Below are 17,517 nucleotides of genomic sequence, written 5' to 3'. Positions count from 1 at the left end.
TTAGGAATGTCAGACTACAGAAACATTACTTATACACATGGCCAACTCTATTATTAGTCTACAACCATATGTTCACTCTGTGAGGTCACTCTGTGCAAATTTTAAAACAATATATAATTACTTCACAAATTACAGGAAAGCTTTCGGTGGATCTGAACGGAGGATGACAGTTTAGGGTCTCTTTCAAATGTCCTTTAGACTTCAAATACTGGAGTAATGCAATTACAAAACAATGAGGCCGCTGATCATCTCCCTCAGGCTGGTGGGATGATCTAGTGCACTGAGCGGGCCTCTAGGGTGAGGCAGGGGAGATAGGGAGAAGGGAAGGGAGCACAAGAGGAAGAAGAGGGAGATAGGAAAGACCCCACCCTTCCTGCCAGGTTCTGCTCCATTTCTGCTCCCTTTTGCAACAAAGCTTCCTGGACAATCTGTCTACACCCCATATTTTCAACTCCTTCCACTATCTCAGATCCACTCATTCAGGCTCCACCTGTTCTAACCAAGCTCAAGGATTTCTACTTTGCTAAATCCAACTGTTCATTCTCAGCCTCATTGCACTTGACCAGCAGCAACATCTGACCCACTTTAGTCACTTCCTCCGCCTTGGTAGAGTTTCTTCACCCTATCTCAGCTTCCTTCCAGACCAACCCAGTTTGGGTTTCTTTTGCTGGTCCCTCCTCTTTTCCCAGCCTTAATTTTGCAGTCCAAGGACAGTCCTTGGGACTCCTCACCTTTCTATCCATCCCCTTTCATCCTCAGTGATTTTTTCCACGTCCATGGCTTTAATTATCTATGCCAACTATCCCAAAATTTATCTCATGATCCAGACCTCTATCCCAAACTCCAGGCTTATATATTTACCTGGCTCCCTGACACAAATTTATAAGTTCAAAACTGAACTGCTGGTATCCCCCCTCCCCAACCCCTGAAAGGATCCCCATTCCACTCAGAGTAACACCCTACACAATGGCCTTCAAAGCCTTGCATGGTCTTTCTTTTATTACTCTGTCTTGGTGAGATTCCACTCCAACCATACTGGCCTCCCTGAAATTCTGTAACTACTCCAGGTGCTTCTTCCCCACTTTAAGATGATGTAATAATAATACAACTAATAATTGTAATGACTATTCCTTCTGTCTAGAATCCTCTCCCTCTAGACATATAAATGGCTAACGTCCTCACTTCCCACTCACCTTGTTCAATTATTACCTGCTGAATGAGACTGTAAGGATCCTAACTCAGAGTGATTCCCTCCCAAGGACTCCCAGTCTGCCTTTCCTGGGCTACTTTTTCCAAAGCATTTATCATTTTCAAACAGTATAAAATTTTCTTATTTATCGTTTTATTGTCAGTTTGCCTTTCTCTTACTGCAAGAAAATAAGCTCACCGGGGCAGGTATATTTATCTCTTTTGTTCATTGGAGTCTGTACACCTGTAACTAGCTTAGGCCACTCGGTGCTCAATACTGGTTGAATCAAAGGGGGAAAAGGTAGGAAAAGAGAAGTGGGAAGGGAAGAAGAGCAGGAAGCAGGTAATGGCAAAAATAACTACAGATGATAACATGGCCTAGAAAAGAGTATATGAAATGATACAGAGAAGACAAGAAATTTGTCTTGTACAAGTACGATGAACTCCTTGAGGCACCTATAGGTCACAGGTAAGGACCCGCACCATGGAGATTGCAGACAGGCCTACAACATAAGTATTCTGGCCAAAAAATAAGCCACTACACAATGTGCCAGAAGCCTGGCATATCCCTGTAAACATCTAACTGTCCGTTTGTCAGGAATCCCGAGGAAGCTGTCAGCTGTACCACATGCGTAGCGTCGAGAGCTAACGTTTCTGCAAAAAGACTCTTGGTGGAAAGCAATATAGAGCTGCTTAAGAAAGAGGTTTTGAGCATTCACACGTAGAGCATGAGAAAATAATACGTTCTCAGGCTTGGAAAACACTTAACCAATACACCGGGACACTGTGTTGTTTTTTTTTTTTTTTTTTTTGGGACACTGTGTTTTTATGAAGACCACTTTTACGTACCTGTGTCCATCAAGCCTGATGTTTCCCACAAAATCGTACAGATGTCTGTTTGGACTTTCACATTCAATTCTGCCAGAAAGTCTCATCAAACTGTCAATGTCTTTTATATCTGATGTTGCTGGTAAGCCCTGTTTAGAAATTTTTAAATACGCAAAAGAGTATATTAAATGAATTGTGTGTGGGAGGGCAGGAGGGAGGAAGAGGGGATTCTGAATTCACCTAGGCCTGAAGCTCTAAGAGATCCCACTATTTTATAAGCAAAGCTCCCCCCTTATACAATACTCTTTGCCAAATCATATTTAAGGGGATACCTTCCTCTCTGCTTGAGCATAGTGCAGCTTTTGTGAAAGTCTGAACACATATTTGAGACTATAAACTTTTCCGCAAAGATATTTTGAAGTCTTCAAAGATTATTTTGAAGTCTTCTTTTATTTTTGCTTCCAAAAATAGAATTAATATTTAGCACTATACAGTCTGTCTGCTGAATCTCAAAAAAGAGAATGCGAAACAAATAGAATCTGCGTCCAAAGAAGAGTCATTATGCTTCTGTTCTTCTAATCCACAGAGAAGGAAAACTCAAAAATAGTTCTTCCCTCTGGCCAAATAGATTCGACCAGCTGGAAGTGGACAGGCCCCTGTTTCCCCGGGCACGTGGAGTCTGGGTGCTAGGGTGACCTGCTTCCCCCACATCCAACCTTCCCACGTGTCATTTCCATCATTTACCTAGAACCCAAGAGAGTACGTTTTGTTTAGTCCCTTTATTTTTTAATTTTTTTTGAAGTCCCTTTAAATGATCTTTGCTTTCTATCAGGGATGGTAGGTGAAGCAAACAGAGAAATCTAAAACTATTCCCTGAGATTAGTGAGCTTTTAAGAACAAGCAATGCAAAATCTGTCTTTTCTTTTTCTTTTTTATTTTTTTAATTTTTTTTTTTTTTAACTCTGTCTTTTCAATACGGCAAAGCCAAATCATAATTTGGCCCAGGGAAATAGGGGCAATAAACAGGTGACCCCATGTCAAGGCACTTAGAACTATTAGTACTATTATTATCAGATTGTTGGCTACTACTACATAAAATACTAAAAATATTACAAAGAGTATCTAGATGATGGACCATATTTCATCAGGCAAATAAATCTGAGTCTTCCATTATACTTGAGGATACCTCTTCATAGTGGCTCATTGAAAAGGCATTTGCAATTAGATAGAATTACTTCAAGACAGTAACAGAAATAAAGCTCCTGATTTCATGTAACAAATCAGCAAACATCATATAAACCCGAATTAGATCTTACCTGCCTAATTTTCAGGTTTGTTTCACCATCTAAATTGGAAGTCTCAATGTAGCACATGGCCTGGGGCTCACTGTTGTTTAAAATTGAAAAGCAGAAAGATTTAGTGGGGGAAGGAAGCATAATAATAACTTATTTAAATGCCTAGATTCCCTGAAGCCTTTTGTTCTAAACAAAGCTCTAGCCCTCTAGTTTGATTTTCAATCTAATTGCTCATGTAGGACAACCCATGGATCTGCTTTTCAGCTAGAAGGACCCAAAAGCAATTTCCTGACCACAATCAGTACTGATCTTCAGGATAATGAAAATGATTAGATTTGTCATAGGATACTAAATTTGCTCATCCATACAGACACAACACAGACGGCATCGGAAATGTAAAGCAGTTTGTGTCCAGATTTGTCTCCAGCTCAAAAATATCAAGTGAGATTTCATGCTTGTAGCCCATGTATAAATTGATTAAGGAAAGTGTTTGATTAGAGGACTCCAATTGCTGCTTGTGCAAACTCGCATTTACTACCTTTTAAGAAAAGATGAATAGGATCATATGAGTCATAATATTTACATTTTAAGGCTACTTAAAAAAAAAACGTATGAACATATTTTACAATGAAAGAGGATATCCACTTTTCTCCTCCTATTTTTTGTTTTGTTTTTTTTCCTGCTTCTGTTCTATTTCTTGAGGTCCTTCGAGAGATTCTCCTGGTAGAAAACACTAACACTAAAACCAGCCAAGTTGGCCATCCTATCCCTTGACCTAAACCCAGGAGATCCACCAGAGTGGTTTCGGGAAGTCCTTCATAAGCTGACTTGACATGCCCAACAATGATAGGAGAATTTGCCTTCTACTTGTATAATAGGATCTTCAAGTATAAGGAAAAGTGTTCTCAAGTTATATCGATTTCATTAACACTTGGCTGTACAATAAGCCTAATTAATATCACATAACTCTGAATGTAATCTCAGATTAACATATGTATTCACAGTTAGGAAAAAAAAATGTGTCAGTTACAAACATCTGGAATCTTCTAATCAACTTTCAATTTGTACATGTGCAAAACACACTATTCCAAGTTTCAGAAATAGGCCAGTAGCTTAGTTTTGTGGCCTTGAGGTTTGTGAAAAAGGCTGAAACATGGTCACTGATCAAATATTTTACAGATTCTTTTTATTTTCTTATTTTTTAATTTTTTTACAGATTCTTTTTTAAAGTAACTTTGCAAGTTCTTCAGTTTACTGTATGGATTTTCTGTTTTCCCTCCCATAAAGGCTGATGCTTTTATTCCAATTGGAGAATTTTTTCGATATTTATATTTTCACGCTATCACTTATTCAACATTTGGCTTTTTATTACTGTCACAGTAGTAATTTGGCTCTGGTAACTGCTGCTAATTTGTATGTTATGTATACCTTTGAAACATAAATGGTTTATGAAATTATAAAACATATCTTCTGAATATAGAAGCACAATGAGAAGCAAATGCTAACTGAATGATGTGGATTCTGTATTTTGGCAGTAAAATGCATTAAAATATTACTGATCAATATATCCAAGGCCATTCTCACGTTAAAATAAGAATAACATTCTGGTTTTTCTTATTCGACAAAGCAATTTTTCTAGGACTTTAAATGGCTGGGAAGTTAAAAAGTCAAATGGCTAACTTCTATTTGAAGCGGGGCAAATAAAAGGCATCCAAATTCAGAACATTCTCAATCCCTTAAGACAGCTGTTACTGAAGCAGTGCTTAATAGTGCACGAAAAAGCAGCAAGAAGTCTTACATGGGGAATCATGCTGGATAATAAATATTTCAGCAAATTACGTTGACATCCAAAATGCAAACCACAGAGAGGCAAAGCAGGCGTTTTGATTAGTAAGTGGAAAAATGAAACAAGATGCACATCACAATACAGACACTAGTGGACAGCTGAACTTTATTACAGTAACATGCACTTTGTCACGAATTATAAGTGGGATAAAAACCGATCCCAAAGCATGCGGTACAAAATGTACAACATCCAGCTTGGTGCAGGGGGTCCTCTGTAAACCCTATATAAACCCAAATTAGAGTCATAATTGCTGAAGGGATTCTACAGAACTTATAGAAAATTTTGAATATATGAATAACACGAAATTTCTCAATTACTTCATTTCATGAAAAGCTTCACACTGTTCAATCAAAAGAGCATCCTGGAGAGGTATTGGATTCCGCCTTCATATTTAGGCATGTTGTTCAATACGAATATATGTTAATGATGTAGAGGAAATTAAAATCTGCCTTTACAGTCATGCCTCACAGACTCCTATTGATAACAATAGGAGCTGAATCTGCCCACTTGAGGGACAAACAGCATCCAACACTGTATTCATAAAAGGCCTTTAAAACATCAGTAAAATGTCTATCTCCAAGAAGTATAAAAAATTTTGTGTTTTAAAGGAAGAGATGTTGAACTCAACCATCTTTGGGTATAATTGTTCTCTGTTGTAGGGTGAGGATCCACATACACACATCCTGTATGACTCAGTGGTTCTAACCTTGAGGACAGGCTGATGAGATCTGCTGGGAGATGTTCCCCATTGGTCACTTTCACTATTTCCCCTACTGCCACCTACAGGTCCCAGTTTAAAATAATTAAAACGAAAAAAAAAAAAAAAAATGAAAAACAGAAAAAAGAAAAAAAACCAAACAAATGGACAAAAGAGACAGAAAGTTTGAAATTATTATAGAAAATAATACGTGTTAATAAAAATGTCTAATGCCAATTTTTTCAAAATTTATTTTGATCAGGTCTAAAGGCACAAGAAAATGTGAAGGATTATTTGCTTTTAAGTCCAATTTTCAATTTTTAACATGGAAACTTTTGATTTGTCACAAGACTCTCTTATCAAATAAAAACAATTTTAAAGAGAGAGCTACTTTATCTGATAAATTTTCCTTTCTCCAATTCCTCACTCTCATGCCATCTACTGTCTGTTTACTCCCAGCCAAGAAGGAAAGAATCGTGGAAACCATGTTTTAGGCTTTTGAAAAACCAAGCATACTATACTAGTCCTCTGGGTGCCGCCCCCCTGCCCAATACAAGAAAAGAAAAGTATTAGAAACTTTCTGATTCCAAAATATTTTCAAAGTTAATTGCATATATATCATTAACTTTAATGCAAAGCTATAAGGATACAGATCTTAAGATGTTAGAAGGCATAATTGCAGCCTTTTGAGTTGTTTAATAATTAACAAAAGTCTTGGTGACCTGGTGATGCCTGGTCTTCAAAGGGTAAGCCTTTGAACTCAGGGAAAGTTTCTCAGAGGGTGTGAAACAGGCGTTCCAGGAACCTGTGTGGACTCGGATTAACAACTTGAGACATTTAGCTCTATTTTATTCTTTCTCAACTCATATATGTATTTGTTTGTCATACGCTAAAACCTCAGTTTCTTCATGTCAAAGTGATAACCAATCAGACACTAACTTTCAATCATGTTCATGCTTTAATTTCAGACTACTTCAAAGAGGGTGCACTCTTAGTAATTAATAATAGAAAAATATTTGGAAATTAAAATATTATAAACTGTTGTTTATGCTTACTGTTAAAGGTGTTCACCTACAGGCAAAAGTCACCATGTCCTTATTTGGACAGTGTGGCATACTGAAGGTATTAGATGAGGCCTTAAGGATCTCAACGCTGACCTAGCATTAGCTCAAGTTAAATGGCAAAAAATAAAACTTGAAGTCAAGATTCTGCTTTCTGTTAAATGATGACAAAACTCCTATTTCTTTTTTGTTTGTCTGTTCGTTTTTGTTAAGTAGGCTCCATGCCCAGCATGGGGCCCAACGTGGGGTTCAAAATCACAACCCTAAGACCTGAGCTGAGATCTTGGGACATGTAACCGACTGAGCCACCCAAGCATCCCAAAACTTCTACCTCTATTTCTTTTTTTTTTATTTATTATTATTATTATTTATTTATGATAGTCACAGAGAGAGAGAGAGAGGTAGAGACATAGGCAGCGGGAGAAGCAGGCTCCATGCGCCGGGAGCCCGATGTGGGATTCGATCCCGGGGCTCCAGGATCGCGCCCTGGGCCAAAGGCAGGCGCCGAACCACTGCGCCACCCAGGGATCCCCTCTACCTCTAATTCTTAAGGCTAATGTAGGTTCACAAGAGTAAGGCAAAAAACTTTTTGAGGGGGGCGGGGAAAACCACCCTGAAAAGTGGTATTTTGCCACTGGGATAGAAATATGTAACTGTAGAACCTGTATACTTTGAATTCTACTAAGTAGTTAAATGCAATGAAATCAGATAATGTCTTTAAAAATAATCATCTTTGGAGCCAGTTCATCTCTGTGGATGCTATATTAGGATACAGAAACTACTGGGGCACCCAGCTGGCTCAGTGGATGGTGTGTGACTCTTGATCTCTGGATTGTGAATTTGAGCCCCACACTGGATGTAGAGATTATTTAAAAATAAAACCTTGAAAAAGAAAAAGATGTAGACACTGTTTTGATCGACCATATGTATAGCTACACTACAACTATCTAAAAGTCACCACTGAATCTTTTTAATGTTGAGAACTCCTGGAAAAGTGCTCTGAACTTTAAGAAATTTGAGCATCAAGCTTTCTGGGAGACCTTGAGGTTGGACAGAGACAGATGAAAAATATTTTTAAAACTTTCCATCCATAATTAAGTATAAAGTCAGGGCAATATAATCAACTGTCTTCACACTTTTGAGCATATAAAAAATAAATACTGTAATTCATGGTTTGCATATATGATACTCTCTATGATAAATTAGGTCTCTATGATAAGATTAATCAGGAAAACATCATTACTTTCTTAAATTGCTAGAATGCTTTACTACCATTTTGAACTTCATCAGATGACATTCAGATGGTCAGTCATCTGCTACACTTATCAAACTTTTACTGAGTACCACCAAGTAAGTGCACATCGGTCTGCTGGCTAGACATTCTTAAAACTTAAATAAAAGATTACTGAATTTAAATAAAAAAGAGAATCAGAAGATACTAGAGTTTGGTCATTTATTCCATCTTCCTCACTTTAAAAGACGTGAAATCAAGGCCTGAGAGGTTACTATTTTGTTCAAAATCATGACACCAGGATGGGTAAGAACCCTGGCTTAATGTCTTCTCCTGAGCAAAGCTTTCTCTAGTATCTGATGTGAGACAATGACAGTAAGTTCACTGTTAAACTTGTTCTCTCCCAGCCATGTGTGGACCAGTATGTCTACTTCAGTTTTAGAACTTACCCTGATCAAAGCTGTAAGCAAAGGAAACTAATAACAGAAAGGTTGATTTAAAAACATATTAATTTTAATTTTTCTGAAAACAACACCTATAGGTAAGTGACACAAAAAGCTCCCAACTATAAAATATGAAAGCAAAGCTACCCACAGTTACTCAACTACCCACAGGCTTACTTCTATAAATATCTGGATAACTCTTATTTGCTCCATTAAGTTTCACTAACTTGTTACATATCCAATCACTTTAAATAACGACCTGATTAAACAGATTTTGAAAAAAGGACACTGTCCATAACTATATGTGGATTTTACAAATAAAACTGTCCAAGGAAATGATGATAAACAACCTCTAAGATCTTAAAAAACATTTTTCTTAATTTATATTAGGACTAGTTTTACAGTTTTTAAACCCCAAACCATTTGAAAATCACATTCTTTAAAGGGTAACAGTGCCATATGTTCTGAATACTAATTCATGACTATCTTAAATATGAATAAAACAAAAATTATCTAAAATTCAGTCGTAGAAAGAACTTAAGAAAGCAATTAATTTTTTTGTTGGAAGAGTATGGCATTTCAAAAGGTATGATGACAAAAAAAAAAATCATTCATCCATTCTCTTGTACTAATGCACCATAAAGATCAAGGAACTTTGGAGGGATATACGAATGCATCATAAAGGAATTTATCATGAACAAGGATTGCAAGGTAAAATCAATAGAACTCAATCCATGTATTATACAAAATAAATGACAGGAAATCTTAGGAGTTAGTGGTCCACAGAAAACGATCTGGACATATCCAGAGGGAGAGGGTAGACTCCTAACTGTAATTATAATTTCTGAATTACACGGTATGGTACCTATCACTTATTCTACATGGCAAGCATGAAAGAGTCCATTAAGTCCAATCATATTTTTTTAATGTTTAATTCAAAATCATTAGAGAGGTTTAAAATTCTTCGTTTATTCCTTATTTCCTTGGAGAAATCACAAGGTCAATGCAGGGTAGAGAAACCATCCTCTACACTGTTTGAGCATCAGTAGGTATCTCTACCTTGATGAGAGAAGTACAGTGTCAGCAGGTATATACTCTTTGCCTTTTATTATAACTATATCTCCAACATTTACCTGAAAGAAAACTGGGAATCGGTTAATTATCTGCATTGAAATATAGTTACAAATATACAACCCACTGTATTTAAGCATAGAATACAGTAAAAAATGGTCACTGGCAAACAAGAACCACTTATCTTCACAACATGGCATAAAATTATCTAGGAGTGAGGCCAAGGATGGGGCAGTCCTTTAAAATATGAACACTGTATCTTTGTTTTTATCAACTATAGGACTTATCTTAATAATTTCATCCATTTTATCCACTTAATTGACATCTCAACTTCTCATATTCTCTCTCTGTGACATAAAAATAAAAAGGAGGAATTTACCCAATGAGATTTTTTCCTTGTTTAAGGAAATCTCAATGCAGCTGGAAAAAACAACTTTTATACATTTGATCAATACTCCTCACAATGACTGTATGAAATAGGTGTGATATACAATTCACAATTTAGAGAGGAAGAAATGATTCTCAGCTTCTAATTCATTTGCCTAAGATCATGGTAGGAGGAAGAGCTTACTTACACTCAAACCTCTACCTAACTTTCTGCAAAGCCTGATTTTGCATAAGTAAATATATTAAAATGACCCCTTATATTAAAAAAAAAAAAAAAAGCCAAAAGAGCTTAACCTTTTCCTGGTTTTACTATCTGGTAGCATTTTTGTGAGCAAGGCCTAAAGACAAATTAAAGATACGATAAGGCCAGAAACCCTTTAGAAGGGATTCAGGTGACAGGCTTGTCACAGAACTTTTAGCAAATGATATAACCCCAACTAAGTAAGGACTTGACCAAATTACACTGATAACCACTCCCATTAAATCAGGAAAGTGCCCTCGCTCTTAGTAGCCAGATAAACCTACGAATCCATTTCAATCCTTAATCGAGAGAAGGCTTCTTTGTTGTTAGAGTCTTTTTATTCTTTCCTCTTCCTACTTTTCCCCGAACCCTAACATAACATTTTATTGGGAGGAAGGAGAGCACTGGTGTCTTCAGTGGGAATCATAACAAAAAAAAAATTATTTCAGAGACAGCCCACTGTAGTCTGCTTTATATACCTGGGGGAGGAACCATTAGGGAAGGTTGGAGGGGGCCTTCTAATTTATGGTATATATGCTGGTTACCCAGGTAGGGAAGCTCTGATTCAAAAGAGATGCTAGCTGAAATCTGGCTGGTTTGAAATTGACAAATTTCGAGGGACCTTGGCATCAAACATCCCCTCCCCAAAAAAGGGCAAGTTGGAAAATTAAAAAACAACCAACCAACCCAGCAAGTATAGGTGTGATGTGGCCCCTTCATGTGTTGTCACATTCCTCTGATAGCACCCAAGATCAAGAAGCGTAAGGCCACTGGGGCATTTAGAGACTGCGACCCAGGCTCCCATTTAAATGTTCTTTCATCTTCTCTTGTGTGTTAATGTTTGTTCTCCAATTAGACTAGAAACTTCGGAAAATTGAAATATTTGTCTACATGATAGCGTCAGAGTTGGATAGTTAAAAAAAAAATCCCTAAATTGATCCTTCTGCTTTCCCACATCTTTATTCATTGTTAAGGCAAAAGCAAGGCCTGCAGTCATTAAACTGAAGACTAAAACAACTATTAGCACCTTAGAAGGTATCACCTACTTGTTTCAATGGCCTGGGAAAACCAAGGGCTCACTGAGAGCTAAGGTAGTTCTTGCAGTGGTAGGAGGAGAGCAGGGAACCTACTCACTCCCTGCGTAGGATTCGCATGTTTTAGATCACTTCTGAAATATATCCAAGCACCTCTCTTTCTTTTTTTGGTTCTGAGCTCCTCATGTGGCATTCACCCCTTCCAGCCTGGTTTGCACGTAAGAGTAACAGAAGAGAAGATCAAGATGGCAAAAACTCCTCGACCACATGTTCTCATTTTAGGAACATCACTACAGAGGAGTTTTAGTTACCCAAATATTGGCATTAAGGAACTATTTAGGGCTTTAGGCTTCTACCTTGAGCCTTCTCAAATCACTGACACTAGTACCTACAACTGAGGATTATCAAAGTATGATAGGCTGATTTAAAAATCTTTGCCCAGTTGTAGGCCCTGACATATTTACATTTTTAATAAGGAATTTTTGAAGATATAAATTCTTAATCCAAAGAAATACATTTCATGGTGGAAATTTCATGCATTAAAGCGACGTTAGAGAGTGACTGGTACACCTGCACAGAGCCCGCCACTCTACTAGGCTTCTCTATAAAGCCAAGGACATTGGGTGGAGTCTAAGATTCCTCCTAAGTTCTCCACCTGCTACTATCTCCAAAGCCTGGAAACAGTCTGAGCTGCATCTCAATTTGAAGAATCGGACTTTGTGGTAAGGGCAGTGAAGACAGTAGCTCACATGTCAAGAGTAGAGATGCAGTGCCTCGTATGGGGCTTTGCAATCACGGTATTTTCTTTGAAAACCAGACACTGGCAATTTAACCTTAACCAACAGAGCAAAGGCTTCCGGGCAACACCGGAGGGATGAGCTATTATGTCTGAGAGCTGAAGTCTGCCCGTCTGTGAATAACTGGATGTCGGCTGTGCAAATTTGTAGGTCCTCTGAGGACCATTAAAAGGCAGCCGCAGTAGCCGCACATTCAGGAAAGCAAAGAAGGCGGGCCCTGAACGAAGGCCCACTTGCACTAAGGTTGATCATATTACCTTGGCATGAGGATCAGGCTTTTGGTTTCCGTTTATCGATCTTATTTCGGATTGCACAAAAGACGACAAAGGCTAAAGAAAAGACTTGCCCCACAATCTGGCGAACCCAACAGGCAAGCCTGCTTTCACGCCTGCCGGTTCAGCGTTCCAGAAACCCAGGTGTACTTGGCGGAGGTCTAGGTGAACAGGGCTCTGTTCTTTCCACCTATGTGTAGACTTTGTGACACAGGAGCCTTCGTAGGTCTTGCTTGCTGCAGTGAGCTCACTGCTTGGCACACGCACTCCATAAATATTTGCTGAATGAATAGTATAGAATTTCTCTGTGATGCCGCAGTATTTGAAATCACAGCTTTTATACATCACAAAATGTGCCAGAATGGAGAATGCCATAATTTAAAAAAATGCTTTCCCTGTTGTTGGATATCCACATAGTCTAACTTTTCATTACCATGAATAATGTCATAGTAAACATTTTAATACATGTGCAAATATTTTCCCCCACCTCATGATTATTTTCTTGGGATAAATTCCCAGAATCCCCCTTTTATGGTTCTCAACATGAAGACCCAAACTGCTAATCCATGACAGTACATGAATGAAATAGTCCATAAAAACAAAAATTCTGATGTGGAAGTAAAGTATGGCAAATGAGACGTCACTACGGTTTAAATCTGCCACTTTCATTACTAGGTTATACTGAGTCTGGTTGCTTATTTTATATCTCCTTGCTTACTCCCAACTTTTATTTCCTATTTATATAACATTTTCGATCTTTTGTCATATTTGGTACAACTATGATCTTCCATATGGTGCCTACTTATTTGTGATAGTTTTTGTTCTATAATTCTCTTAAATTTTATATGATCAAATTCCAGAGAGCTTGAAATCTTGCTCTCCTCCAAATAGTTATTAAAGTCTTTATTCTATTTGTAGGTTTTTCAAAACCAATGTTTTAACATTTGACTTTAAGCCAGTTGGAATTTATTTTAGCATGGGATGTGACTTTATCAACTGCACTATTTCTTGGAACTGCAAATCTGTCATCCTAACATTGCTTATTAAATAATTCTTTTATTAATGATTTTCTCTCTTTTATCACACATTAAATGAGCTTTATTTTAGGGCGCCCTAAGCCCCTTTTCTTCCTTTCTATTTTTACTCTCTCTGTTGATGCCTACTTTTGCAACAGATCCACACCAATTTTAATAACTTTTGCTCTCCATTTTATGCATCCTTGCACACCGTTCATTTTCCCAAAATATTCTATTTTCTCAACTGTACCAAAATATTCTATCTTCTCAACTGTTTATTTTTGAAATTAGGATGAAAAATTTAGTCAACTCTGAGGAAAAGATAATAATTTCCCTGGGATTATATCAATACTTTGGAACAACTGGTATTTTTAGTTTCTAGGTATATGACATATTTGCCATTTTTTGTGAATTTTGAACACCTAAAGTTTTGATGTTTTCTTTACGAAGGTCATATACATATTTTAAATTCATTTATAAGTATCTCACATGCCACAGGGAATGAGACCTTTCACTGTATTTTCTAATTTGATAAAAGAATGCTGTTAATTTTTGAATATTTATCTTAAATTCATCATTGAACAAATTTTTATTAAGTTTAGTATCTAATTATTAATTCTAGCATCTAGTATTAATTCTAAGTATCTAATTCACATTATTAAGTAACATCAGCTCTTTTTGGCCAGGTGACTTTTGTCAACACTTTCATTTTTATCCCCGAGTCTCTCAAAGCGGGATGTGCAGGTAAGGTGCGGCCTCATCTCCTAGACAACGAAAACCGCCAGCATTAGGAGTAATCATGAGCTGGTAACTTTTTGTCTGTGAAAAATTGGAAAAGTTACAGTAATCCCCTCAATCTTGAAATAATGAAATAAGGTTACGTAAGCCACTCATAAAATATGTATATGACATTAGGAAAATAAGCCACTCTAACAGGTTACCTTCAGAGTGAAGTTGTGGATCCTTATCTCCTGACTTCATGACTGCTTATTTTTTGAACAAGCACTCTGGGTAAGATGGTAAGAAATCGCTATTATCAGTTTATTAGGATATGTGTTTGTGCTAATCACCCTGACAAATCCAGTAAGTGAAGAAATTTCTTTTGGAACAGTTCTTTGAGCATTCTCATTTTTTAGCTTGCTTCTCTGAGAAGTGACTGTCACGGAAATAAAGAGAGCACGCTCGAGGTATTTTCCTCTTTGTTACTTTTATGTCCAAGACCGGAGAGAGAGAGAGTAGTGAGTTTCCAAATATCTAGAAAAGGAGATGTCAATCTCTTGTTCTGGCCACTGATTTAAAATGAACAAAAATGCAATTACCGGAGACGGAATCCTACGCCTGCAGGGACCCAAGGTAACTACGGATATCTCAGGGCTGAATTAGGGGCATGGCCTTTAACCTGCGAGGAAATCCTGGAGGGAGGAACACTGACTGCGCCACACCTCCGCTGTTCCCGGCAATCTCCGAAAACAAAACCCCTTGGGTAGAGTGGCCTTATCTCCCAAAGTCTCACCAAGTCACAAATATTCAGGTGTGAATGACCAGAGGTCACGGTCTTCCAGGACTCAGGGAGAACTGGTACCAACTGCTTACCTTTTGAAACTGAGGTCTGAAAAGCACTCAGATAACACTTGTTAAATTACGACTCGGCTCACTGAGTGTCACGTTACGTGTCCTGTGAGCCTATTAACCTCTTGATATTACGAAACTGACTTCCAGCTCATTAGAAAATGATGTTTAGTTAGGAAGCTTTTTTTTTTTTAAGGAATTAGCAGTGTAGTCATAATATATGAATTTGAAATCCAATTTGCAAAAGAAATATCAGAATTCCGATTTTTATTTTTACTTGGACAGTAGATGATTAAAGTAAAAAAGTTTCAACAGAAAACAGTCCATGGTTAAATGAAATCTATGAAAACAGTACTCAAAATACACTATGAAAAAACAAAGAGTTCTAAATACTACTTTTCAAGTCTTTCTGGTATAATGCAGAACTATTAAATGGAAGTGAATAACTGAAGTCTCCATGTATGTTTATAACCTTAATTACTAAATAGCTTTCATATTAGAATTCTTGACATTTGTTTATATTATATACAAAAATTACATCTACTAGAGTGCATATATCTATGCCCTTCTAGAACAAAAGAAAAATCAATGCATACCTTTTCCCAGTGCACAATTTCCCAAGCACCATTTCTCAAAACTGGAAAGAAAAAAGGTGACATTTTAAACAACATTTTTACTACTTACCAAAAGTCTGCTTCTGAAGAAACAACCATTTTAAATGGATAGTCTCAAAAACACTGAGTAGCAGCAATTTTTACAGGTCTAAAAATTAATTATGACAGCAAAGATGTATGAAATTACACAAAGAATTAGAAATGACCAATGCACATTTTGGATCCCACAATAAATTATTACATTACTAGCAGAGGGTCATCTCACTGGAGCTACAAAGGCTTTCTTCACTACACAGAAGAATTACAGGCCATGGCTGGAGGAGGAGAAAGCCATAAAAATGATGTGAAAGGGAGTGACAAGTTCAAAAAACATCTCAGAAGCCCTAATAGTAGCAATGTTAAAAAAAAAAAAAAAGGATTTACAATCACAGGAGAAATAGATTTCAAACTGGCTGGTAAGAATTGAACACATACACAGATAAAGAATCTGCAACCTTTAGTTTCAGAACAATACAAAATGCAAGTTTCCATATTTGGTTTACCAAGAAGAAATGAAAGAACCTATTATTAAATTATTCTAGAGGGGTCTTTGACTGGTGCTGTATTTCTGCATCACAGCTGAAGAGTTGCTCGGTACACCTTTTTTCCTTCCCTACCAGTTGTCTGGGGCATAATACTGAATACACCACTAGACACTAAAAGATAAAAAAAAAGAAAAAAAGAAAACCAATATAGGCAATAACATGAGGTAGAAAGCACAGCACTTAGTACTTAAGAAAAGGAGTAAGTCGATGTTGGTTGACAAATTGTCCTGACAGCAAATTTCATGAGGGCAAAGCTAGTATTTGCTCTGTTTAATACAATATTCCCTGGAAACAGCACGGTCCCTGGCACCAAGCAGCGACTCAGTAAATCTTTGCAGGATGACTAATTTATAGGTATAAAACATCAGATTCTTTTTTTTTTTTTTTGATATCAGAAAACGTGAAGCCTGAACCCTCAAGTAAATCATCATCATAATAATAATCTCCAAAATACTAAATAGCAAATCTAACATTAATTTCGCACCAACTGGCCTTGCGGTATCACAGCATACATTATTTTAACATGAATGCAATCTTCTTTGTGTTTCCATATTCCCTGAGCACAGCGCTGTGCCTTATTCATCTCTCCATAAAACCTCCCACCGCAGAAGACACTGCGATGCTTGTCAACCAAATGAGCGAAGTGCACTAATGAACATCCTGCGGTGCGTTTCGGGGAATCAGCTTCATTAGGTTAAAAAAATAATAATTCCAAGCTGAAGCACTAACAGGAAAGTGTTTCCAGTATAGCATCTAGAGCTGCAGTAGTTCAAGGTCCGATCTTTACACCTCACATCCTAGGGTTGAGGATCGCAGGTGCAGGTGTCGGGAAGCCATCCGACGTCCCCTACCCGAACCCTAAGGCCTGCGGGGTTCGCCAATCTGACCCCAGGAGTACACCTGCCCTTGATGTTGCTCTGGGAGCAGGAGAGGGCCGGGACGTGCGGAAAGAGGAAGCAGCCCAGGGCTGGGTCATCTGCTGAGCAGTGACTTCCTCAAAGTGGGCCTCGTTGAGAGTGAAGGCGAGCGCCCCACCGGCGGCCAGCTTGCCCGGGGGGTCCTGCAGAGCAGGCTCGGGGGGCAGCGGCAGGTGCCCGGTCAACGTCGCTGCGCCGACGCCCAAGTCGGGCTACACCGTGCAGGACCTGGAGCCAGGACAGTGCAGCTCAGCAGGAGCCGGAGGCCTTCACCCCAGCCGACTTTCTTCCGATGCGGTCTCAGGTTAATCCTTCCTCCCCCGACTGCGATGCTTAGGGTTGTTGTGTTTTAAGATTTTATTTATTTTTCATGAGTGACCCGGAGAGAGGCAGAGACACAGGCAGAGGGAGACGCAGGCTCCCCGC

At 38.0% G+C, this 17,517-nt stretch overlaps 1 protein-coding gene across 6 annotated transcripts in view; it reads right to left on the bottom strand.

Annotated features, from left to right (window-relative positions):
• ATP8A1 (ATPase phospholipid transporting 8A1) overlaps positions 1-17,517 on the bottom strand; it is a 223,950-nt gene that overhangs the window by 149,366 nt on the left and 57,067 nt on the right. For 2 of the 6 annotated variants that reach the window (XM_072749097.1, XM_072749099.1), the window contains exons 6-9: positions 15,573-15,613; positions 9,649-9,722; positions 3,333-3,402; positions 2,038-2,165 (exon numbers count right to left, since the gene is read on the bottom strand). In XM_072749097.1, the coding sequence (XP_072605198.1) occupies positions 2,038-2,165; positions 3,333-3,402; positions 9,649-9,722; positions 15,573-15,613 (313 nt within the window). Of the gene's footprint in view, positions 1-2,037; positions 2,166-3,332; positions 3,403-5,863; positions 5,938-9,648; positions 9,723-15,572; positions 15,614-17,517 lie in introns of all 6 variants that reach the window. The other 4 variants (XM_072749096.1, XM_072749098.1, XM_072749100.1 and 1 more) reach the window with 2 other exon arrangements.

The sequence above is a fragment of the Vulpes vulpes genome, chromosome 2, assembly GCF_048418805.1.
Source record: "Vulpes vulpes isolate BD-2025 chromosome 2, VulVul3, whole genome shotgun sequence".
NCBI classification, from domain to species: Eukaryota; Metazoa; Chordata; class Mammalia; order Carnivora; family Canidae; genus Vulpes; species Vulpes vulpes.
Note: the sequence above shows the minus strand (reverse complement) of the source record. Positions and strands in the feature narration are given on the sequence as shown.